This window comes from Cyrtonyx montezumae, unplaced genomic scaffold (genome assembly GCF_038088225.1).
Source record: "Cyrtonyx montezumae isolate F1298 unplaced genomic scaffold, pur_monq_1.0 scaffold_86, whole genome shotgun sequence".
NCBI classification, from domain to species: domain Eukaryota; kingdom Metazoa; phylum Chordata; class Aves; order Galliformes; family Odontophoridae; genus Cyrtonyx; species Cyrtonyx montezumae.
This window is the reverse complement of record NW_027072096.1, coordinates 212,818-238,295: the sequence shown is the minus strand read 5'-3', so window position 1 is coordinate 238,295 and position 25,478 is coordinate 212,818. Positions and strand designations below refer to the sequence as shown.

General features: G+C 56.3%; 1 protein-coding gene across 1 annotated transcript; it reads right to left on the bottom strand.

Moving 5' to 3' along the window:
• Positions 1–755: 755 nt before the first annotated feature.
• On the bottom strand, positions 756–24,673 carry EVI5L (ecotropic viral integration site 5 like). The gene is made up of 21 exons (XM_065753942.1): positions 24,502–24,673; positions 21,576–21,758; positions 13,282–13,471; positions 12,925–13,149; positions 12,539–12,613; positions 12,161–12,286; positions 11,357–11,500; positions 11,103–11,192; positions 10,630–10,727; positions 10,493–10,553; positions 9,857–9,910; positions 9,301–9,333; positions 8,344–8,484; positions 6,590–6,718; positions 6,219–6,359; positions 5,266–5,418; positions 4,464–4,610; positions 2,716–2,811; positions 2,492–2,587; positions 921–1,141; positions 756–765 (listed from the first exon to the last, which is right to left on the bottom strand). The coding sequence occupies exons 2-21, from the start codon at positions 21,722–21,724 to the stop codon at positions 756–758; spliced, it is 2,379 nt and encodes a 792-aa protein (XP_065610014.1). The 5' UTR covers positions 21,725–21,758; positions 24,502–24,673.
• Between the last annotated feature and the right edge of the window lie 805 nt (positions 24,674–25,478).

Below are 25,478 nucleotides of genomic sequence, written 5' to 3'. Positions count from 1 at the left end.
ATGGGACCCTATGGGTGTCCCCCTGGGTGCTCTAGGTCCCAGAAGTGGCCCAGAGGGTCCCCTGGGTGTCCCTCATTGTCCCCCCGGGGCCTATGGGTGTCCCTTAGGGTCCCCTGGGTCCCTTGGGTGTCTCTCATTGTCCCCCGGGGCCTATGGGTGTCCCTTAGGGTCCCCTGGGTCCCTTGGGTGTCCCTCATTGTCCCCTGGGTGTCATGGGGCCTATGGGTGTCCCTTAGGGTCCCCTGGGTCCCTTGGGTGTCCCTCATTGTCCCCCGGGGCCTATGGGTGTCCCTCAGGGTCCCCTGGGTGCTGTGTGTCCCTTAGTGTCCCCTGGCACCCATTGGTGTCCCTCAAGGTCCCCCGGGTGCTATGGGTCCCTTAGTGTCCCCTGGCACCCATGGGTGTCCCTCAGGGTCCCCTGGGTGTCACGGGCCCTATGGATGTCCCTTAGGGTCTCCTGGGTCCTATGGGTGTCCCTCAGTGTCCTCTGGCACCTATAGGTGTCCCCTGGCACCCATGGGTGTCCCTCAGTGTCCCTGGCACCTATAGGTGTCCCCTGGCACCCATGGGTGTCCCTCAGTGTCCCCTGGCACCTATAGGTGTCCCCTGGCACCCATGGGTGTCCCTCAGTGTCCCCTGGGTGTCACGGGCCCTATGGATGTCCCTTAGGGTCTCCTGGGTCCTATAGGTGTCCCCCTGGGTGTCCCCTGGGTGCTATGTGTCCCTTAGGGTTCCCTGGCACCCACGGGTGTCCCTCAGTGTCCCCTGGGTGGCCCCGATGGGTGCCATGGCAGGGTGGCGGGACCCCCCCTCGTCCTCCCTCCCCCCCCCCCACACTCTCCGACGTCCCCGATGTCCCCACAGCACCCAGGATGGGGCGGGGGGGGCCCCCACGGGGCCGCCATCCCCCCGCCGCCCACCCACCGTTCCCCCACGTCCCCCGTGGGGTCACGGCGCCGTGGGTGCCCCCTCGGTGTCGCTGTCGCTGCTGTCCCCCATGTCCCCGAGGTCCCCGATGTCCCCGTGGGGCAGAGAGAAGGGCGGCAGTTCCTCGGTCCGAGGAACCCAACGAGTCCTCGTCCCCGAGGCGCGGCCCCAGACCCACGGCCCCGAACGACAACGGGCCCCGCAAGAGCCGGATCTGTGGGGACGGGGGGGGACGGCCGTGGGGGTGACGGGGGGACGGGGGGGGGGCACGTGGGAGAGGACAAGGGACGAGGGTGGGGGAGGGGCAGAGAAAGGGAGGAGGGACGAGAGACAGAGAGACACTGTCAGCAGCCGTCCCCGCGGGGACATCGCCGATGGCACCGTCCCACAGCACCCATGGGTGTCACCCAGAGCAGCGGGACGGGGTCCCCGTGGCATGAGGTGGGGGCTGCAGCACCCATGGGTGCAGGATGTGGGCAGCCCAACGCCTATGGGTGCCGTGGGAACCATATCCCGCACCTAGGGGTGTCGGGGTACCTGTATCCTGCACCCATGGGTGCTGAGGTCCCCATATCCTGCACCCATGGGTGCTATGGGACTCCTATCCCACACCTAGGGGTGCTGGGGTACCTGCATTCTGCACCCATGGGTGCTGAGGTCCCTATCTCCCGCACCTGTGAGTGCTGTGGGACCTGTATCTAGCACCCATGGGTGCTACAGCCCCTGGTCCTGCAGCTATGGGTGCTGTAGGGCCCATATCCTACGTCTAGGGGTGTTGGGGTACCTGTATCCTGCACCCATGGGTGCTGAGGTCCCTATATCCTGCACCCACGGGTGCTGTGTGACCCTTACCCAGACCCATGGGTGCCGTGGGACCCATATCCCACACCTAGGGGTGCTGGGGTACCTGCATTCTGCACCCATGGGTGCTATAGGACCCTTACCCACACCCAATGGGTGCTGTGGGACCCATATCCTGCACCTAGGAGTGTTGGGGGATCTGTACCCTGCACCCATGGGTGCTACAGCCCCTTGGTCCTGCACCCATGGGTGCTGTGTTACCTGTACCCTGTGCCCATGGGTGCTGGGGTGCCTATAATCCCAGAGCCTAGCACCCATGGGTGAAGGGTAGAGCCACCCCAGCACCTACAGGCACAGGACTAAGGTCCCACAGCACCCATGGGTGCAGAATAAAGGCACCCCAGCACCCGTGGGTGCAGGACAGATCCACCCCAGCACCCATGGGTGCAGGGTAGAGACACCCTAGCACCTACAGGCACAAGTCTCAGGTCCCACAGCACCCATGGGTGCAGAATAAAGGCACCCCAGCACCCATGGGTGCAGGGTAGAGATACCCCAGCAGCTACAGGTGCAGGACTCAGGTCCCACAGCACCCACGGGTGCAGGACAGATCCACCCCAGCACCCACGGGTGCAGGACAGATCCACCCCAGCACCCACGGGTGCAGGATAGATCCACCCCAGCACCTACAGGCGCAGCATACAGCAAGCACAGCACCCTTTGGCGCAGGCCCCGGGTGCCACAGCACCCATGGGTGCCTTACCTCGGCCTTGAGCTCGTCGATGTGGTCCTTGAGCTGCCGGATGTACTGAGCGGCGTCCGAGTGGTTGAGCTGCCCCTGGATCATGCCCTCCTCCCTCTGCGGGCGCAGAGGTCACCCCGTCACCCCGTCCCCTCTGTCCCCTTTGTGTCCCCACCCCCCACCCCCCCCCCCCAAATCCCATCCCCCCCAAATCCCATCCCCCCCAAATCCCATCCCCCGCTCACCTGGATCTCCAGCTCAGCCACGCGCTGTCGCATCTCGGCCAGGGCCGCCATGCTGTCGGCCTCGCGCAGCCGCACCGCCATCACCTCCTCCTTGCTCTGGGGACACGTGTGTCACACCCCCGGGGACACCGCCACCAAAGGGGGGGGGTGGGGGGGGTGGGGGGGACCCCGGGTGGGCATTGGGGTCCCAGAGAAAGGGGGGGAGGGAAAGGGGATGGTGGGGGGAGCAATGAGGGGATGTGGGGACAGCAGAGGAGGGGATAGTGGGACCCCAAGGGGAGGGGACATGGGGGACCCCAAAAGGAGGGCAATGGGACCCCGAGGGGAGGGGACAAGGGGGACCCCAAAAGGAGGGCAATGGGACCCCAAAAGGAGGGCAATGGGACCCCGAGGGGAGGGGACATGGGGGACCCCAAAAGGAGGGCAATGGGACCCCAAAAGGAGGGCAATGGGACCCCGAGGGGAGGGGACATGGGGGACCCCAAAAGGAGGGCAATGGGACCCCAAAAGGAGGGCAATGGGACCCCACGGGAGGTGACAAATGGGACACTGTGGGAGGGGATGTGGGGACACCGGGGGAAGGGTCTGTGAGTGTCCCTATAAAGGGGACAGGGTTGACCCTATAAAGGTTCTGAGTGTCCCCCTGTAGGGGACAGGGGTGTCCCTATAAAGGGTCAGTGAATGCCCCTATAAAGGGTCTGAGTGTCCTTATAAAAGGTGTGAGTGTCCCCATGGAGGGGACAGAGGTGTCCCTATAAGGGGTCTGTGAATGCCCCTATAAAGGGCCTGTGAGTGTCCCTGTAAAGGGTCAGTGAGTGTCCCTATAAACGGTCTGTGAGTGCCCCCATGGGGGGGACAGGGGTACAATACAACCTGTCCTATAAAGGGGACAGGGGTGTCCCTATAAAGGGTCTGTGAGTGTCCCTATAAAGGGGACAGAGGTGTCCCTATAAAGGGTCAGTGAGTGTCCCTATAAAGGGTCTGTGAGTGTCCCTATAAAGGGGACAGGGGTGTCCCTATAAAGGGTCAGTGAGTGTCCCTATAAAGGGTCAGTGAGTGTCCCTATAAAGGGGACAGGGGTGTCCCTATAAAGGGTCTGTGAGTGTCCCTATAAAGGGTCAGTGAGTGTCCCTATAAAGGGGACAGGGGTGTCCCTATAAATGGTTTGTGAGTGTCCCTATAAAGGGTCTGTGAGTGTCCCTATAAAGGGTTTGTGAGTGTCCCTATAAAGGGTCAGTGAGTGTCCCTATAAAGGGGACAGGGGTGTCCCTATAAATGGTTTGTGAGTGTCCCTATAAAGGGTCAGTGAGTGTCCCTATAAAGGGGACAGGGGTGTCCCTATAAATGGTTTGTGAGTGTCCCTATAAAGGGTCAGTGAGTGTCCCTATAAAGGGTCAGTGAGCGTCCCTATAAAGGGGACAGGGGTGTCCCTATAAAGGGTCAGTGAGCGTCCCTATAAAGGGGACAGGGGTGTCCCTATAAATGGTTTGTGAGTGTCCCTATAAAGGGTCTGTGAGTGTCCCTATAAAGGGTTTGTGAGTGTCCCTATAAAGGGTCAGTGAGTGTCCCTATAAAGGGGACAGGGGTGTCCCTATAAATGGTTTGTGAGTGTCCCTATAAAGGGTCAGTGAGTGTCCCTATAAAGGGTCAGTGAGCGTCCCTATAAAGGGGACAGGGGTGTCCCTATGGAGGGGTCAGGGCTGCCCCTGTCAAGCCCCCGAGGGCCGCGCTGTGGGGCCGCCCCCCACCTTGCACTGTGCCTCGGCGTGCTTGCGGTGGCTCTCGCTGAGCTGCGCCTGCAGCCCTTTGCTCTGCGCTGCCGCCAAACGCAGCTGCTCCCGCAGCCCCGCACACGTCTGCTCCGCACGGCCCAGCACCGTGCGCTGGATCTGACCCTGCGGGGGGGGGAGGAGGAGGAGGAGGAGGAGGAAGGGGGGGGGGGGACAGCTCTGTCATCTCTGTGTCGCACCTGCCAGCCCAGCATCCCCAGTTCAGCACATCCCCCACCACTCCAGCACTTCCAGTTCAGCACCCGTAGCCCCAGCGTCCCCAGCTCAGCACACACCCCCCCAGCCCTCCCAGTACTCCCAGTCCCCACCCCCAGCCCTCCCAGTACTCCCAGTCCCCCCCCACCCCTCCCATACTCCCATCCCAGTCCAGCCTCCCCACTTCATACACACCTCCCAGCCCTCCCAGTACTCCCAGTCCAGCCCCATTTCAACCTCCCCACCCCCACCCCTCCCATATTCCCAGTCCAGCCCCATTTCAGCACCCCCACCCCAGTACTCTCAGTCCAGCCCCCCACCCCCAGCCCTCCCAGTACTCCCAGTCCCCACCCCCACCCCTCCCATACTCCCATCCCATTCCAGCCTCCCCACTTCATACACACCTCCCAGCCCTCCCAGTACTCCCAGTCCCCACCCCGACCCCTCCCATACTCCCAGTCCAGCCCCATTTCAGCACCCCCACCCCCACCCCTCCCACCCCTCCCAGTCCAGCCTCGCCCCCACGACCCCCCCCCAGCTTTTGGGGCGGTGTCCCCCTCCCCACCTGTGTCTCCAGCTGCAGCACCCGCTGCCGCAGCGCCCGCAGCTCAGCCTGGGCCTGGGCCTCGCGCAGCCGCGCTGCCACCACCGCCTCCTGCAGCGCGTTGGCATTGCTCCTCCGTGGGGAATCCTTCCAGCGCCCGCCTGCACGGCCCGACTGCACCCCAAAGAGTCAGCAACGCGGCCCGGGGTGCACGGGGAGGGGGGGCGGGGGGTGGGGGGGGGAGGGGGGGTCAGGAGGGGTGACAGTGAGGGGACGAGGGAACTCGAGGGTTTGGATGAGGGTTTTAGGGGGGAAGGAGGGGAAGTGGGGGGCAGGGAAGGGGACAAAGATAGTGGGATGAGGGAGCTTGGGGACAGGGCAAGGGAGCCAGGCATTGGGATGAAGGGCATAGACATTGGGATGAGGGATTCAGGTGGCCAGGAGGGGTCCCCTGAGACGGGGAAAGGGACCCAGACATTGGGATGAGGGATTCAGGTGGCCAGGAGGGGACCCAGGCATTGGGATGAGGGATTCAGGTGGCCAGGAGGGGACCCCTGAGATGGGGAAAGGGACCCAGACATTGGGATGAGGGATTCAGGTGGCCAGGAGAGGACCCTGGTGACAGGGCAAGGGACCCAGGCATTGGGATGAGGGACTCAGACATTGAGATGAGGGACTCAGGTGGGCAGGAGGGGACCTTGGGGACAGGGCAAAGGACCCAGGTGTTGGGATAAGGGACCCAGACGTTAGGACAAGTGACCCAGGTGTGCAGGAGGGCACGCAGGCATTGGGAGAAGGGGCTCAAGTGGCCATGAGGGGATCCAGGGGGCAGAGAACGGACCCAGGTGGCCATGAAGGGGATGGAGGTGTCCCATAGGGGACCCAAACATCGTGAGAAGGGACCCAGGCGGATGTGAAGGGACTCAGGCATCCAGGAGGGGACCACAGTGGCCGTGGGGTGTGAGCGGCCTCACCTGCCAGCTGTCACTGAGGTCCTTCACCTGCTGCTGCAGCTCTGTCAGTGACTTGACGGCCTCGGCCTCGCGCAGTGCCAATGCCTGCAGCTCCTCCTGCAGCCGCACCACGTTGTCCTCATCTGGCAGAAGGCTGTTCCTCTATGGGGACAAGGGGACGTCGGAAGGGACGGAGGATCCCCAGGGACGGGGGGTGTCGGCCACAAGGGACACCCGGAGGACACCAGTGTGGCCTTGGGGATCCACAGGGAGGAGGAACAGGAGGTCCAGGGCTCCCCACGGCCACTCGTGTCCTGGTCTTTGTCTCTAGGGTGACCTGTGTGACTCCTGTGATTGTCCCCACCCCCAGGACCACGTGCTGTCCCTGTCACCTTCTCCATGTCGAGCACTTTGTCCTGCATCTCCTTCAGGGCGCCCAGCGTCTCGCTCTCCCGCAGCCGTGACTGCTCCAGCTCCGTCTCCAGGTGGGTGACAAACTCCTCACTGAAGCGTGGGTTTCCCTGGCACCGTCCCCAACACGTCACCGACCCCAGCATGTCACCGTCCCCAACACATCACCATCCCCAACACATCACTGTCCCCAACACATTACGATCCCCAACACACCTCCATCCCCAACACATCACCGTCCCCAACACATCACTGTCCCTAACACATCACTGTCCCCAACACACCACCATCCTCAACCATCCCCAGCACATCACTGTCCCCAACACATTACGATCCTAAACACATCACCGTCCCCAACACATCTCCGTCCCCAACACATCTCCGTCCCCCACACATCTCCATCCCCCACACATCTCCATCCCCCACACATCTCCGTCCCCCACACATCTCCATCCCCAACACATCACTGTCCCCAACACATCACTGTCCCCAACACATCTCCATCCCCAACACATCTCCATCCCCAGCACATCACTGTCCCCAAACATTACGATCCTAAACACATCACTGTCCCCAACACATCAGTGTCCCCAACACATCACTGTCCCTAACACATCTCCGTCCCCCACACATCTCCATCCCCCACACATCTCCATCCCCCACACATCTCCATCCCCAACACACCACCATCCTCAACCATCCCCAGCACATCACTGTCCCCAACACATTACGATCCTAAACACATCACCGTCCCCAACACATCAGTGTCCCCAACACGTCACCGTCCCCAACACATCTGCATCCCCAACACATCTCCGTCCCCAACACATCTCCATCCCCAACACATCACCGTCCCCAACACATCTCCATCCCCAACACACCACTATCCTCAACCATCCCCAACACATCACTGTCCCCAACATATCTCCATCCCCCACACATCTCCACCCCCAACACATCTGCATCCCCAACACATCTCCATCCCCAACACATCACCGTCCCCAACACATCACCGTCCCCAACACATCTCCATCCCCAACACACCACTATCCTCAACCGTCCCCAACACATCTGCATCCCCAACACATCTCCATCCCCAACACACCACTATCCTCAACCATCCCCAACACATCTCCATCCCCAACACATCTCCATCCCCAACACATCTCCATCCCCAACACATCTCCATCCCCAACACATCTCCGTCCCCAACACATCTCCGTCCCCAACACATCTCCGTCCCCCACACATCTCCATCCCCAACACACCACCATCCTCAACCATCCCCAACACATCTCCGTCCCCAACACATCTCCGTCCCCCACACATCTCCATCCCCCACACATCTCCATCCCCCACACATCTCCATCCCCAACACACCACCATCCTCAACCATCCCCAGCACATCACTGTCCCCAACACATTACGATCCTAAACACATCACTGTCCCCAACACATCTCCATCCCCAACACATCACTGTCCCCAACACATCTCCACCCCCAACACATCTCCGTCCCCAACACATCTCCACCCCCAACACACCGCCACCCTCAGCATCTCCACCCCCAGCACGCCGCCACGGAGCATTCCACCCACTTCATCACCGCCCCTTTCACACCACGGTGGCACCACCAAGCCTGCGTGCCACGACAAGTGGCAATATGTAGGGACAGCGGGGCACACGGGGCTGATGAGGACACGTGGGGACGCCTGGGGACGCCTGGTGACACTGACCTGCTGGTCCTGCAGCTGTCGGATGGTGCTCTGTGCACGCTGGAGGTTTTCGGTGGCCGAAGTGCAGCGCTGCTTCACCACTGCCAGTTCCCTTTTGATGATGTAGTTCTCCTCTGCTTCCTGTGCCCGTGTCACCTGGCCCTTGGGGACAGCGGGGATGTGTCACCTCCGTGGCACCGATCCCTTTCCACGTCCCCAGTGAGGTCACCGTGGGGCTGAGATGGAGGGGCTGCGGGTGGTGGGGACAAAGGATGACGGGGGGGGATGAGGGTGAGAGCAGTGATGTTGGGGACAGGAGCGTGGCATGGGGGACAGGAGGGTGACAGCAGCCTGGAAGTGGGTGGCACTGGGGATGAGAGGGTGGTGGGGGATCCCAGTCCCTCTGTGGGTGGCAACGGGGACCTGGAGGGTGACAGCAGCCCCACAGTGCGGCACATGGGTGACGAGGGGGTGAAGCTGGCCCTGGGGTGACACCGAGGACAAGGGGGTGACAGTCTCATGTGGGTGGCACAGAAGATGAGGTGACAGCAGCCCCCGTGGGGACCACAGGGGTCGCTCTGACTGCACCACCTGCACTCAGCACTGAATTTCCACTCCAAATCCACGGGTTTGATTCGAACTCACCAAAACGATGCTTCGTTTTATCCCAACCCCCCCCACCCCGCCCCTCCCTGAATTCCCACTTTGCCCCACATGGCCCCAAACCCTCATTTTCACCACCCCAACCCCTCCCCACCCCCCAAAAAAATCCTCCTTCTCCCGCACCAAAGCGGGGAAGGTGCACGGGAGCCTCTGGAAAAGCAGAAGAAAAAAAAAGGGTAAATTCTCCCCCCCGAACCAAGCAAGACGTAGGCTGGAAAGCAGGAAAGGGTTAAAATGAGGAAGGGATGGGTTGGAGTTTGAGGAGTGGGGCGGGGGGGGGGGGGGGGAAGAAAAAAGAGCCATTTTTGACACTACCTGGATGAGCCTGTCGGCGAGAGCCGCGCTCTCCTGCGGCCGCCGGCGGAGGAAAGGAGAGAAAGGAGACACAGAACGACATGAACGGAGGAGATGGAGGCAGCAAGAGAAGCCACGCAGCAGAGGCTCCCGGCCCCTCCCCGTTTTGGGGTGCTTCCCAAGGATTTTAGCTTCTTTCCACCCCCCCCATACACCCCACTCACTCCCTTCCCTGCTGGGAATAGGGTGGGGGGGGGGGAAGTGTGCCCTAAAACGGAGCGTTCCCCACATCCCAGGGGGAGAAGAGGCTTGGAAAGAAGGATGAAGCCACTGTCTGGGTTTCAACTGCCTTTTTCTTTCTTCCTTTTTGGCACCCCCAAGTGGTGGGGGGTGGGGGGGGGATTGAAGGTGGGGTGCAGCTTGGAAGGGGGTGCTGGAAGATGTGGGGTCAGGGCGATCCAGCGGTGTTTCTGGGTGCCCCTCCCCCCCCCCCCCTCCAGGAGGGTTTGGAGTGTGGGTTTTTGGGGTGATCCGGGGGGGGTTTGGGGGTTGGGGTGGGGTCAGTTGTGGGGCTCACCTTCTCCAGGGTTTCGATGCGCTGCTTCAGCAGGCGGTTCTCGGTGCGGAGGCGCTGGGAACAGAAGCGGGGAGGAACGAGCGCTGTTAGGGGGTCCCCATCCAAAGTTGAGGGGGGGGGGGGGGAATCACTGAGCCTGGGGATGTGGGGTTGTGGGTGGCTCCGCGGATAAGTGAAATCCCACAGAGACAGGCTACGTGGCCTCAGGAGGGCTCGAAGTAGTCCCAGGGATGAGTTAAAGCAACCCTGGGGTGGCTTAAATGGACCAGAGGGGGGTTAAGTCATCTTGGGATGGCATAAATGGCTCCGGGGATGGGTCGAGTGACTTCAGGATGGGACAAATTAGCTTCAAAATGGCTTAGGTGGTCCCAGAGCTAGGGTAAGCCACACCAGGATGGCTCATGCAGCCCCGGGGATGGGTCAGATGGCTCCGGTGTGGGGCAGTGTGGCTTCAGGACGGCTCAGATGGCCCCAGGAGGAGTCAAAATGGCACTGCAATGGGTTAAGCTGTGTCAGAAGGCCCTGGGGACAGCTCCAGTGGCCCTGGGGACAGACCAAGCAGGACCTGGGGTGGGCTTCGTGGCCCTGAGGATGGCACAAGCAGCCCCAGGACGTCGCTGTATGACCCCACCTCACCTTGATCTCGATTTGCTCCTCCATCTCTTTGTTCTTGATGGCAGCATACTCCTTCTCCAGCCTGTGTGGGACACGGGGACAAGCTGGGATGCCACCTGACGGAGGTGGCGGCATCCCCACGGGGCTCAGCAGCTCACCTCTTCATCTTCTTGGCGTTGTACTTGACCTGGAAAGCCCTGAGGATGAGCTTGTCGGGGCAGCTGTCAAACTGGTGTGGGATCACCTTCTGGAAGTACTGTGGGCAAAGCATGCAGGGTTCGTGGTAAAGCCACGGCCCTGGCAGTGAAAAGACCCCAAAACATGGCCCAGCACATCAACCGACCCTAAACACAGCCCTGAGTCAGCCCCCAAAACCACCCCAACGTTCAGCCCATTGTGTGAGTTCATCTCCAAACATGTCCCCCATTGCATATAAACTCAGTTCACATCATGACCTCGAAGCATGGCCTAACTGACCCCACCACACAGCCCACCTCAAACCACGCCTAATTTGGACAGATCTGCCCCCCCAAACCACATCTCGTTGCTTCTATCAGCCACAAAGCACATCCTGATGGGTAAAGCCACCCTAAAATTTAAGTCCTGTTGCCTAAATCTACCCCAGATGTACCTGGGACATGCCCTCCATGTCCAGCTGGATGAGCTCAGCCTGGTTGAACTGCAGCAACGCCATCCCCACGCGGAAGACAATCTCCAGTCCCTGCAGGAAGGGGTCCACACCATCACCTTTCCCACCCACCAACACTTTTGGGGTTTCTCCCCCCGAGAACCACCCAGGGTGGCGTGGGGTGAAACGTTCAGGTGAGGAAAAAGTGGGCTGTGGTCTCTTGGTGAGTTTGAGCTTGTTCAGTGTGGCCCCGTTACCTCGTACATAAAGATGTCGAAGACACGCGTGGCCACGGGCAGGGGGAAGGTGGTGAGGAAGAGGGTGAGGAACCAGGACGAGGCGTACATGGAGGTGAGGAAGCTCTGCGAGCGGAAGTGGATGTTCAGCTCTGGCAGCTGCTCCTGGATGTGAAAAGGGAGAGAGGTGAGAAGGACACGGGGAGGGGTGTGAGGTTTCCAGCGGTGGCTGCCGAGCTTTGAGTTGGTGGATGTCCCCGAGGTCTCGAGGACGTCACTCGTGGCACCTCGTGGATGGTCCCTGGGGCACACGGATGGAACCACGGGTGTCTGGTGGGTGTCCCTGGGTCCCACGGGTGTCCCTGAGGTCATGTGGACGACCCCAGGTGGTCTCACAGACACGCTCAGGGTCTGATGGTCCCCAGGGTGTCTTGTGGATGTGCCCTGAGCTATTGTGGTCTCACGGACCCCACAGCATCTCGTGAAGGTCCCTGAGGTCTCGGGGATGCCCTCAGTGTGTCTGGGGTCTCACAGATGACAGTCCCCAGGGCATCTTGTGGACATCTCATGGCTCTTGTGGTCTCACAGGCCTCAAGACAGCTTTGTGGAGGTCCCTGGGGTCTCGGGGATGTCCCCAGTGAGCCCCATGGACCTCTTCGGGGTCCATCAGATGTTCCCTTCAGTTCACAGACGGTGTCCCAAGGATGTCCCCGGGATCTCTGGACGCGAGGAATCCAGCATCCCCCAAGAGATGCCACCCCACTCCTCATCCTGTGGTGTAACCCGTGGGCTGCTGTGTTCGGGGGAGCCACGGGTGGCACTTACCTGCAACATGTACTCAAACTGGTAGATGCAGAGCCCCAGCTCGGCCATGCTGGGTTTGAAGAGCTCCCGCAGGCGGTACTCCTGCATCAGCCTCACGAACACACAGAAAGCCTCTTCCTCAGGCATCTGGAGAAGCAGTGGGACACAAATTCCCCCTTCAGCATCCTGCCATCGGCTCCAAACTCAGAGCCCCTCCCCACCAGGTGATGGGATGCTTTGCACCGGGACCACCTCCACTTCGGAAATGGGAATGGGGGGATTTTAAAACCCACGCAGAACGAAATCAAGCAAACCCAACCCTGCTCTACTATATCTCCAAAGGTATGAACCCCCCCCCCCCATGGCAGCTCCTCCACACCCCCCCAGGCTGGCACAAACCTGCATGAGCAGCAGTCCCACGATGAAGGCGCTGCCCTGGCAGTATCCAACCTCCCGGTCCACCAGCGAGTAGGCCTGAAAGGAGTGCAAAATTCAACACCAGTATACAAGCAAAGCAGAACTTCAGCTGGGCCCCGCTCAAAGCAGGAGCACAGCCGTGGCAGGAAAGCCTGAGCACTGAAAAGAAATGCTTTTTGTTGTTGGTTTTTTTCCAGCTGATGACAACGTCCTGCGTGCACGGCACTGCTGCCAAAAACACAGATCCCCAAAGACCCAAAAAGGGGTGTGGGACGGCCAGGGGGTGGAAACCAAACCCACAGACCCGAAACCCAAAGAGGTTCCCACGCTGGGGCTGCGAGCCAGGGGGGCTGGAGGAGAGGGGGTACCTTCATGACGTTGAAGAGCACCTCCTGGCCCAGGCTGTCCTGCCCCTTGAAGAACTCGTGCTCCGGATAGGTGCGGGCGATGTCCCTGCGGATGAGCTTCTCGCAGGGGGAGGACATCTTGAGCAGCTCTGAGTACTGGTTTTTGACAGGCATGTCAGTGGCACTGCACAGCAGCTGCCAGACGATGGCACGGAAGTGGTGGGGGATCCCTTTGCGGATGAGCTCCTGGGGCAAAAGAAAGGATGGAGAAAATGGGTTTGGAGACGATGAAATCGCTCCTCGTGGCAGCGGGGCGGGGAAGGCCTCGCTACGGAGATTTGGAATGGATTGTAATAGAAACGAAGCCAGGCTTTCCACCTTCAGCAGCTTCTCTTTCTTTTTCCTCCACTCGTCCCACTCGTTGACGATGCGGCCCCACAGGATCCAGGTGTCCTCCTCCAGGTGGCTGAGGTTGGAGGAGGCTGAGGAGCTGGAGACCAAGGAGGAGCCGCTGTTCCTCCGCGAGCCATTCATGGAGCGCATCGACTTGGAGTCGGCCTCCAGCAGCCTGCGAGGGGGACAGAGAGATCCAGAAAAGCCCCAGAGGAGCAGGGAGACCCCAAAAGTACAGATGCTTCCCCAGTGTCACCCCGAAGAGGGAGCTATTCCCACCAAGGCAACCTAGAGGGGGGAGATATTCCCCCAGAGTCAACCTAAAGGGAGAGAGATTTCCCCACAGCACTTCCAAAGAGGTATTAGCCCATCCAGGTCAGGCTGGGGAAGGGGATATTCCCTCCAAATCACCCTCGGAGAGGAGTTATTCCCTCAGAGCACCTCAAAGGAGGAGATATCCCCCCCAGAGGAGGAGGTTATTTCTCCCAGTCTGCCTCAAAAGAGGAGATCTTCTCCCCAGATCTCCCTAAAGGAAGAGAGATTTCCCCACAATACCTCAGAAGAGGACGTATTTCCCCCCAGTGGAAGAGACAATCCCTACAAACTGCCTCAGTGTAGAAATATTTCCCCCAGACGACCTGAAATGGGGACATGATGCCCCCTAAGACTCCCTAGGGAAGGAGGCACTCCTTCAAATATCCCAGAAGAGGACATACTGCCCCCAAACCACCCCAGAAAAGGAGAGTCCCCTCCAAAATCGCCCTAGAGGAGGAGATATTCCCTTAAAGATCACAGAATAATAGAATGGGTTGGGTTGGAAGGGCCCTTAAAGATCGTAGAACTATAGAATGGGTTGGAAAGGTCCTTAAAGATCAGAGAACTATAAAACGAGTTGGGTTGGAAGGGTCTGTAAAGATCACAGAATCATAGAATAGGTTAGATTGGAAGGGTCCTTAAAGGTCACAGAACTATAGAATGAGTTGGGTTGGAGGGGTCCTTAAAGATCAATGAATCACAGAATGGGCTGGGTTGGAAAGGTCCTTAAAGATCACAGAACTATAGAATGGGTTGGGTTGGAAGGGTCCTTAAAGGTCACAGAACTATAGAATGGGTTGGGTTGGAGGGGTCTTTAAGATCATAGAATCACAGAATGGGTTGGGTTGGAAGGGTCCTTAAAGGTCACAGAACTATAGAATGGGTTGGGTTGGCAGGGTCCTTAAAGGTCACAGAACCATCGAATGGGTTGGCTCGGAAATTTCCTTAAAGACCATTGAATCACAAAATGGGTTGGGTTGGAAAGGTCCTTAAAGATCACAGAACTATAGAAGGGGTTGGGTTGGAAGGGTCCTTAAAGATTACAGAACTATAGAATGGGCTGGGTTGGAAGGGTCTTTAAAGATCATAAAATCACAGAATGCGCTGGGCTGGAAGGGTCCTTAAAGACCACTGAATCACAAAATGGTTGGGTTGGCAGGGTCCTTAAAGATCACAGAACTATAGAATGGGTTGGGTTGGAGGGGTCCTTAAAGATCAAAGAATCACAGAATGGGTTGGGTTGGAAGGGTCCTTAAAGGTCACAGAACTATTGAATGGGTTGGGTTGGAAGGGTCCTTAAAGGTCACAGAACTATAGAATGAGTTGGGTTGGAGGGGTCCTTAAAGATCAATGAATCACAGAATGGGCTGGGTTGGAAAGGTCCTTAAAGATCACAGAACTATAGACTGGGTTGGGTTGGAAGGGTCCTTAAAGGTCACAGAACTATAGAATGGGTTGGGTTGGAGGGGTCTTTAAGATCATAGAATCACAGAATGGGTTGGGTTGGAAGGGTCCTTAAAGGTCACAGAACCATAGAATGGGTTGGCTCGGAAATTTCCTTAAAGACCATTGAATCACAAAATGGGTTGGGTGTAGAGTAAATAACTCCTAATGACGATACTCCACCAGGGAATAGTATAGAAGATGGTATATTTTAAGTAGTTCTATACAAACAGTTATACAGGTAATACAAAAGAGAAGATGGCTCACCTTTAAGATGACAAGGCTCGCAGAGGACTCCACATGGGAGGGATCTCCAAGAAGAGATCCTTCCCTGGTGGTGGTCAGCCCTTAAATGGGGTTTGAGAGAGGAGGAACTAGGCTCCACCCCTTCCACCCACACAGGTATATCACCTTCACCTGTGCCCCCATGGCTGACTTGGTGCTCACCTCAGGTGACCAATCAGTGGTTCAGGCAGTGATTCAGCAGTTCCCATACACTCCACCCCTTCACGACATGAACCACTGATCAAGTAACCATAAGGTGAGTTCCCCTTGATACAGAGACCCAATACATCGCGACGCTTACATAATTGCCCGTCGCAACGCATGCTGATGTAATCTGATATGAGTGATGATCGGCGCATCCGTCGAACTCTTCTTTGGGCCAGTGCTCGGTGGTATCTACTGGAAGCATGTAATCATACAGTGCAGGTCCATCTTACGTGTCATCAGTCCCGGTTAGACCATCACCAGATGCTTCACATGGTCTTATAACAACTCTGGAACACTGCAGTATTGTTTTGATTCCTTCTGGTGATTCATAGACTTATGGGGAGTAATACAAGTGTTTTAGAGGTACCAAGAGGGGAAGATCCGCTTTCCAGGGCAAGATACAGGCCGTATTCCTGTCTTGGGTTAACACTTCAGCTTGTACAGGGGCACGCCCTGGTCGCCTGTACCAAACCCTTTGACCCGATGTCTGTGGCTGTACGACTATATCAGGCACCAAAGGGGGTGTCCTGATCTGCCACAGAGACATGATAGGGGTCCCCTTAGCAATGAAGACTGGAGTGTTAACCATTATTTCAGTAGGCCATGTACCTATAACCGGAGGAGCTACCGAACCCCCCACCTCCAATAATCTCCCCCAAGGTGCAAGTAGGCCGCACCATCGTGGTCCTACCTGCACCTTCCAGGGCCATTTTATTCTATTGGTACCTGGTTCTAGGTCCTCAGGGGCAGGGAGCAGAAGGTTGTTCTCATTGCCAATCTGAGGTTTCACTTCATTATCGGTGCCCGTAATTTGGATCCTAAGTGGGGAGGCCCATATTGTTTGTAACATTTTCAAGGCACTGGGTCTGCCATCTCTAGGTCTTTCATTCAGGTCCCGCAGGGTCTCATGGAGTCTCTTTGTCCACCCCTGCAGGGACTGAGAGTCTGTCTTCAGGGCAGCCTTGAGAATACCATTGTAACGTTCGATAAGGCCTGCCCCCGTTGGATTATATGGCAGGTGGAATCGCCACTCAATATTATTTTCTTCTGCCCAGCGTTGTATCACTGCACCCGTGAAATGACTTCCTTGGTCACTCTCGATGACTTGCGGTGTCCCGTAGGCAGCCATCAACCTTGTGAGTGCCTTTATAGTGTATGCCTGGTTGGCTTTTGGTACTGGATAGGCCTGCATTAGCCCACTCGCGGTGTCGACACAGGTTAGGGCATATCTCGCCCCCTCAGACCGAGGGAGAGGCCCAATATAATCAACCTGCCACCTCTGTAGAGGATTGTGTCCTCTAGCAAGATGGGCTGTAGTTTCAGGCAACGACCTCGGTCTTATCTTAGAGCAGGCGTCACAGTCTCGGCATGCTTGAGCGATGTCCGATAGTTGTACGGGCAGTCCCCACGCTTTAGCGGCTGCCCACATGGTCTTCTGCCCAGCATGCCGCAGCTTTTGATGTAGCCAGTAAGCGATATTCTCAGATGGAGAGTTCTCAACCCATCTAACTCGGGCCAGTGTGTCGGCTTCATCATTTCCTGGTGACTGTAGGGGTTGATGACCAGAAACATGGTAGACACACACAGTTCTGTGTTTGACTGTATTCCATATGTCTAACCACATATCTTTGCCCCAGATCGGTCGGGAGTGGATAGTCCAATCCTGGGTGGCCCACTGTGCGATCCAAAGAGTGAGCCCCCGATACACAGCCCAACTATCTGTGCAAATATTCAGGATACCATCACCAGGTTCTTTGGTTATAACCATCCACACTGCCCGCAGCTCTGCCCACTGGCTGCTTTGACCATCCCCCTCTTCGAACCAGATTGTGTCTGTGGCAGGATGGTACGCTACTGCTCTCCACTTACTTGGGTTGCCCTTGCTGGACCCATCCGTGTACCAGGCATCTTCAGGAATAGGATATTTTCCTTCCTGGACGGGACTCTTCTGTGGTGGAGCAACCGAAGTTTGTTTTGGTGCATCACTATGATACGTTACTGGGCCAAGAATCTTCTGAAGCTCTTCTTTCAACGGTGAGGAAGATAGACTACTCCTCTGACTGAGATAGGCAACCCATCGTGCCACCGTCTGCGCCTGGGCCACCCCCGTCTTAGGAAGGTGGGTCAGATCTCTTACCCACCCCTGGATTGGCAATGTAGTCTTGACTATAACTTCGGCCGTTTGGGTTATTGGCTCTACCGCTTGTAATGCGGAATAGGCAGCCAATAACTGTTTTTCAATCATACTATATCTTTCCTCTGCTCCATGCCACACCTGAGACCAAAATCCAATGGGGGTCCGAACAGAACTCTGACGTTGCCACAGGCCCCAGCCAAAGCCATCTTGAGTTACGTGAACATCTAGCTCAGCTGGAAGGGTAGGATCAAATATACCCAGTGCCTGGGCTTGTTTAACCGCCTGTTTCGCCTGTTGAAAAGCATCCTGTTCTGTTCTCCCCCAGTCCCATAATTGGCCCTTTTTGGTAAGTCTATATAAAGGTCTCAGCAGCTGCGCCAAATGAGGTATAAAGGAACGCCAATATCCCAATATACCCAGGAATTCCTGCAGCTGCTTTGGTGTTGTAGGGACTGGAAATGCCTGAACCTTATCTATGACGGCATCAGGTAATACTTTGGTCTTTCCTGACCAGACTACCCCTAGAAATTTTACGGACAGTCCTGGACCTTGCACTTTTTGAGGATTGATAGCCCATCCTCTTTCACTTAGGTAGGCAGTTAATGAATCTGCTGCCTCCCCTACTGCTTCCAGTGAGTCGGATGTTAACAGGAGGTCATCAATATAGTGGTATAGGTTCACACTGTTTGGTTTCCTCCAATCAGCCAGGTCACGTGCCACCAAATTATGACAGTATGTTGGTGAGTGCACGTACCCCTGTGGCAAGACCTGAAAGGTCCACTGCCTGCCTCCCCACGTAAATGCAAATTGATCTTGTGATTCTTTAGCAATAGGTATGCTAAAAAACGCATTCGCTAAATCCAGGACACAATGGTAGGTTTTAATTTCCCTACTAAGAGTGTCCATTAAGGAGGCAATATTGGGTACGGCCGCATGGATGGGCGGCGTGACCTTATTCAGTTCCCTATAATCCACCGTCATTCTCCATGTTCCATCCGACTTCCGTACTGGCCATATGGGGGAATTATATGGGCTGTGTGCAGGCCTTATAATACCTACTTTCTCTAATTCCTGCACTGTTTTTGATATTTCTTCTTGTCCACCCGGGAGTCTGTACTGTCTTACATTAGTAATCCGGCGTGGTTTTGGCAAACAAATGGGCTCATGTTTCGCATGGCCCCTCAATATTGTCCGTATTGCCCGGATACTAATGTACCTCTGCCGTAGTCTGAACTCTCCCACAGTTGTCTGGAGAGCCAGACCCCATAGAATGTCTATGCCCAAGATATATTCTGGAATTGGGGCAATCGACACCTTATACTCCCGGGGCGGGAGACGCCCAACCCCCAATTTCAGCCACGTCTGGGTGACTGGAATAGTCTGTCCCCCAAACCCACCAATCATCACTCTATTACCCTTAAATTTCGTTGGGTCTCCATATATAATCGATGTTTCTGCGCCAGTATCCACTAGAGCCATCACCTTCTGCACATTTGTCCTGGACCAGAATATTGTTAGTTCTACATAGGGCCTCCGGTCACAGCTAGAGGCCCTATGGGGACCAGAATTTTCCGTTAATCCATGAATTTTGCCAGATCTAAATCTTTTGCCACAGGTGGCTCAGGCACTGTAGCCTGTGACACCTGCGGATATTTTTTCCTTCTGTTCGGTATTATAAAGTCAGCCAAATTCCAGGTTGTTGTTGGTGTTTTTTCTATAATTCGTACTCCCGATTTTCTGGGAGCACTCTGAAATTTCTGATCATTTCTAAGCTGTTTCCACAGCTGTAACAAAACATGGTTGGGTTGCCCATCAATTTTGGTAAATGCAACCCCAGCCCGTATGAGATCATTAAACATAGTCCTCCGGGATACCCGTACGGGGCCTGATCGGGGCATCCGTGGAGCAGGCTTTTTAGTTCTAATAGGGAAGGCCTCAGCATCTTCCACTATACGAACATTACGCCTGGTTCTTACGCGCTCCGTCTCCCCTAAGTCTGCTACTAACTGGGCTGCCTGCTGTACGATGGCTTCTGATGCCACCAATGGATTTAATATGGAAACCAACATCCCATATAGGTGGGAGGGGGCCTGCTGTAGTATTAGATCTCTCATGCCCGCTGTAAATTTTTCCGTATCGGGGCTTTCAAAAGTGTCCGCATACAGAGCCTCCCTCATACCCAGTTCTCTGATATAGGTCTGGAGGTCCTCCATAGAGGACCACAAACCAGTATTAAGAGGGATATCGGTTTTGTTGGGCCATGTCAAGCGGCATGCAGCCATCAACCAATCTATAATAGAATGGTTTTCCTCATTATAATGGACAGCTGCATATAATCTTTGTCTTAATGCCGGGTTTATCGTTATAGATGCTAATTTTGACATTTCTGTTCCATTTACTAAAACACTTTCAGCTCCTGCATCCCATAACCTTAGGAGCCATGATGGTATGCTTTCTCTTGGTTTCTGATGGAACCGTTGTACTAGGTCCATCAACTCATTGGCTGTATATGGACGAGCGGTCACATGGAGGCAGGTTTCTGCAGGGGGCCATTGGTCAGGAGGCACCCCTGCTGGTCTATCCTGTACCTTCTTTGTTTTTTGAGTTATAATAGGCCGAATCTCGAATGGGTCCATCATAGATGGAGTTTCGAGATCTGCCTTAGAGATCTTTTCCCCTGTCATATCAGAGTCTTCTTCCTCTGATTTTGGGGTGTCTTCTACCAATATATTCCTTATTTGTCTTGTGGGGACATTTAGGCCAGGCTTTTTGGTTGTTAACGTACCCAGCTGTTGTTCCAGTTTCTCAATACGGTCTCGTAATAACTGATTTTCAGTCTCCAAATTAACATTTGCAACATCTAACTTGAGTATGGCCATTACTAATGGCCAGGCTACTGCAGAGGCAGCTAACCGCCGCTCCTTGGTAACAAGTATGTCTTTATCTAATCCTACAAAGTAGTCAGTCAAATAAGATGGAGAAGGAGCGGCAGTCCCTGGAACCCGCATGGGTCCCCATTTCTCAATAACGGATGCCAATCCATAGTAGGGTGACCCCATGAATCCTGGAATTAGACCAGGGATTGTCTGTTCTAGGGGGGTAACGTTCTCCCCCTTGGCCCATTTAAACATATTCCAAATAAATGACATTATGGATTTAGTTAGAGCTGCCTGGCTCGCCAAATGTAGAGTAAATAACTCCTAATGACGATACTCCACCAGGGAATAGTATAGAAGATGGTATATTTTAAGTAGTTCTATACAAACAGTTATACAGGTAATACAAAAGAGAAGATGGCTCACCTTTAAGATGACAAGGCTCGCAGAGGACTCCACATGGGAGGGATCTCCAAGAAGAGATCCTTCCCTGGTGGTGGTCAGCCCTTAAATGGGGTTTGAGAGAGGAGGAACTAGGCTCCACCCCTTCCACCCACACAGGTATATCACCTTCACCTGTGCCCCCATGGCTGACTTGGTGCTCACCTCAGGTGACCAATCAGTGGTTCAGGCAGTGATTCAGCAGTTCCCATACAGTTGGGTTGGAAAGGTCCTTAAAGATCATAGAATCACAGAATGGGTTGGGTTGGAAGGGTCTTTAAAGATCATAAAATCACAGAATGCGCTGGGTTGGAAGGGTCCTTAAAGATCATAGAATCACAGAATGGGTTGGGTTGGAAGGGTCCTTAAAGATCACAGAACTATAGAATGGGTTGGGTTGGAAGGGTCCTTAAAGACCATAGAATCACAGAATGGGTTGGGTTGGAAGGGTCCTTAAAGGTCACAGAACTATAGAATGGGTTGGGTTGGAAGGGTCCTGGAAGATCACAGTTGACCCCATTTAATTTTAAGCGCCACACAAAGGATGGATAGAAGGCCGAGCAGCCAGGACTCACCTATTTTGCTCCTCCAGCTTCGCCAGCAGCTCCAGCTCATCGGGGCTGAGGTTCTCGGAGTCGGAGGTGGGCGAACACGCCGGGGCCGAGTTGACGGAGGAGAGGGCCTCATGGGACGACGAGTCGGGGCTGACGGCCGGCGACGCCATCGCGGCCGAACCCGCGGGGATTTCGGGGTCTCACCTGGAAGCCAAAGGACAGCGTTAGGAGGACGGGACCCCCCTCTCTTTTTTTCCCCCTCCAGGGCATTGTGATATCCTCGGATCTCTATGAGAAGAAAGAAGTTGAGTTATCCATGAGGCTAAAAGCTAGAATTAACCCAATGCTTGAGGTAAGTGGACGAAGGGAGACGTCCTCGCCGCGGATTCGCTGTAGGTGTTGGCCAACGTTGAGTGTTTTGCCCATTCTGGGGTTGTCTTTTTTTTTTTTCTTAGAGGAAAAATGCCTCCCTGGAGAGAAACTGGTGGAAATGGGGCGGGAATGGTGGGTGGATGGATGCTTGGAAATGGGGCGGGAACGGTGGGTGGATGGATGCTGCGAAATGAGAGGTTCCAGGGTCACCTCTGTGGGATTCACCGTGGGATCGGTGGGGACTGGGAGTTGTCAGGGAGGCTCCAACCCTTTTTTTTTTTTTTTGGGGGGGGGGGGGAGGGCTGAAAATGTCCCTTTTGGTAAAAAAAAAAAAAGACAACAAAATAACACCACCAAAGATCGGTGAAGCGAAGCGGTGTCCAACGCTTGGACCACAGGGGATGAGGGAATGTTCTGGATAGAAGTGGTGACTGTTGGCAGAGGTTTCAGTGCAAAATTAAAGGCTGATGATCAAATAGGGCCACAGTGAAACTTATCGGGGTCCAAAATGCCCTGAAATGGCTTTTTAGGAAAAAATAGTGCTGCTCTGATATGGGGGTGGGGGGGGGAGAAAGAAAGCGGATGAGTGCAGGGCAGCCAAAATGCTTCAAGTCAATAATGAGGGATGAAGGTGGTCGTGGTTATCACATGAAACCCAAAACCGGTGGAAATGGGAGAAGAAAAGGGTAAATATGGGGGTTTTTTTTGGGGGGGTGGGGGTTAAATCTCTGTGATTTGGTGGTCTGGGGTGGAAGGATGCCATCCTTTCCAATACACAGCGATGTGCAGTGTGCCCTGGAGCGATGGGTGACAAAATCCACTGAAAACGTTGGAAATTGAAGGAAAGCGGTGAAAAACGGCCCCAAAATCGCCACGGGGGCCACAGCCAAGCAGCACTCAGAGGAAACGGTCCCCGAAGAGGGGGCAGCTCCTCGTAAAACCTGCGCTCCAGACATTCACCTTTTCCTCTCTGCATTCTTCAAGCCATTCTGCCCCAATCCCACATGGGGTTATTGCGGCCAGAGTGCAGGACTCCACTCTTGGTCTTACTGAACCTCATCCCGCTGAGCTCAGCCCAGCTATCCATCCTATCCAGATCCCTTTGTAGGGCTTCCCTGCCCTCAGACGCATCGGCACATCCTCCCAGCCGGGCGTCACCTCTGCAGAGTGACCGGGGGGATGCTCAATCCCCTCCTCTAGGTCATCAAGAGAGATATTAAACAAGACGGGCCCTAATATTGACCCCATGGGGGATACCACTCGTTATGGGATGCCAGCTGGACTTAACTCCATTCACCACTCCTTCGTCATCAAAAGCTGTTGATGCAGTCTACCATCCACCCCAAAATGTGAACGCTCTCCCCCCCATCCCCCCCCCTCCCCCTCCCATCCCCTCCCCCATCCCCCACAACTCTCCAAAAACAAAACCCAGACAAAATCCGCCCCTCTTTGGGCAGAGAAACTCCCAATTATTGACACACAGACCCGCCCCCCCCCCACCCCCCACGCCACCAACTCTCCATTTTTAGGGTGTTGATTTCCGAGTGGGGGCTGAAAGGAGCCCCAAATGGGGCACGTTTGGTGTCTTTGGGGTTTTCTCAGCAAAATAAGGCATTTTACCCACCCCCCCCCGCCCCCCCAACCCCCCCCCCCCCAGTCCTCATCCACGCTGCTTGTGGTGGCGGGTATTGAAAGCAAAGCCTTCAATGGAGCGAAAAAAGATGGGTGGGGGGGGGGGGAAGGAATTAAATAAGAATAAATCAAAAAGGAGGTGGGATTTGGGGGGGGGGAAGGGGGGGGGAGAGGTGATTTGATGTGGGGTCGCCCCAGCTTTTGCCAGAAATCGGTGGATTTGAACCCAAAAGGAGAGAGAGAGGCGCGGCACAAAGCCATCGTCCAAGGGGGGGGGGGGGGAACGGACACAGGGACCCCCCCCCATGAGCGGTGGTGGGGGAACATGAGCCCCTCATCCTCAAATAAAGGGCATCTGAGGATGGATTTGGGAGGGAGGGGGGAGCTCACTGCGTCCCCCTTCTCTTTATTATCATGATGATGATTTTTAACCAAATCTTCGTTATTTCAGAGGGAAAAGCAGTCAGGACCCTGATTTGGGGGGAGCGGGGGGGGGGGGGGGGGGCGGTAGGTGCATGTTCCCCCCCTCTCCCTCCCCTCCAAAGAAAAGGGATAGGGCAGCCCCACAGGAACCCCCTACAGCACGAGGATGGGGGTCAGCCCTATATAATCCCTCCCTAAAAATAATAAAAGGAGCCTCAATCATAGTGTGTGTGTGGGGGGGGGGGGAAGATGCCCCATATAAACCCCCCTCCCTCAAAAATAAAGGAGGACCGCTCCATTACCCCCCCCTCCCCATAATCTGAGGGGTGGGTCCATTCATTCCTCCGTTATCGTTGGGTTTTAGGCCTAATTAGCCCAAGGGTGGGGGAGGGGGAGGGGGGGAGAAGACGGGGGGGGGGGGGGGGTGATGTCCCCCCACCCCCCACACTTGGAGAGGGTCTCACCCTGAGGGGGGTGGGGGGGGGGAGGGGCGGGGCGTCCCTCCGAAGGCCCCGCCTACCTGCGCGGCGCTGCCATGGCGACCGCCGGCTGCCTCCGAGGGGGGGGCCCGCGCCTCCCCCCCGTCGCCTCCGCCGCCTCCGCCGCCTCTGCCGCCGCCGCCGCCGGGAACCGAGCGGGAACCGGGACCGCCGCGGGCCCCGCCGCTGCCATGGGGGAACCGCCGCCGCCGCCCTGACTGACACTGACAGACAGCAGGCCCCGCCCCCCTGCCGATCCCCAGCCAATCGCCGCTCCGCCTCCGCGCTTCCGCCCGCCCCCTCGCTCTCCACCTGCCAATCGCTGAGGGATATAAGGCTCGTCTGCGACCCGCAGCCCCGTGAGCCAATAGGAAGGTAGGAGGGGTGTTGATGGACGAGCTGTTCTCCAATGAGGCTCAAGGAGATGGGCCGCCCCCTCCCCCTTCGCGAGGGTGGGCACCGCCGTGGTGGGTGACGAATGGAGAGCGCAGGTGGTGTTGATGGATGGCTAAAGTGACCAATCGAATGTGACGTCTAGCCCTGAGTGGCACTCCGGTTGACAGCTCAGGACAATAAACCCCTCCCTTTTTTCTAGAGCCAATTGTGAAGGTTGTGATTTGACTGATCGCTCACCGCACCAATCACATTGCGCAGAAGAGGGTGGAAACAACCAATGGGGAACACAGACACCAGGTGGTGGTCTCACCCCTCAGCACAGGTGTTTGATCCCGCCTCCTCACGTGAACTTCCTGCGTTGATTGGCTGAGGAGAGTGATGGACTGCCGCCCCCACCTATGGGACATCGAGTGTCTGGCGGTGGGATGGGGAAGGAGTCGCTCAAGGTGGGCACCATAGAGGGGCTGTGGGGGAGGTCTGAAGCAATGGTGTTCAATGGGGATGGAGTGTTGGGGTGCTCGGGGCACTGTAGGGACCGGGGGACGATGTCTGTGGGGTCCCAAAGTCCCTAAAATCAGGCCACAGTTGTGGGGGGGGGGAGGGAGGGGCTCAATCCCACGGA

What these genes read in the sequence shown, in the direction of transcription:
- EVI5L (XM_065753942.1), bottom strand. Translation starts at nt 21,724, where the DNA reads ATGGCGTCGCCGGCCGTCAGCCCCGACTCGTCGTCCCATGAGGCCCTC. An exon ending in AAGTGCTCGACATGGAGAAG is followed by an intron (nt 6,360 to 6,589) that starts GTGACAGGGACA and finishes TTGTCCCCATAG; the next exon opens with AGGAACAGCCTTCTGCCAGA. An exon ending in ACGCCGAGGCACAGTGCAAG is followed by an intron (nt 2,812 to 4,463) that starts GTGGGGGGCGGC and finishes ACGTGTCCCCAG; the next exon opens with AGCAAGGAGGAGGTGATGGC.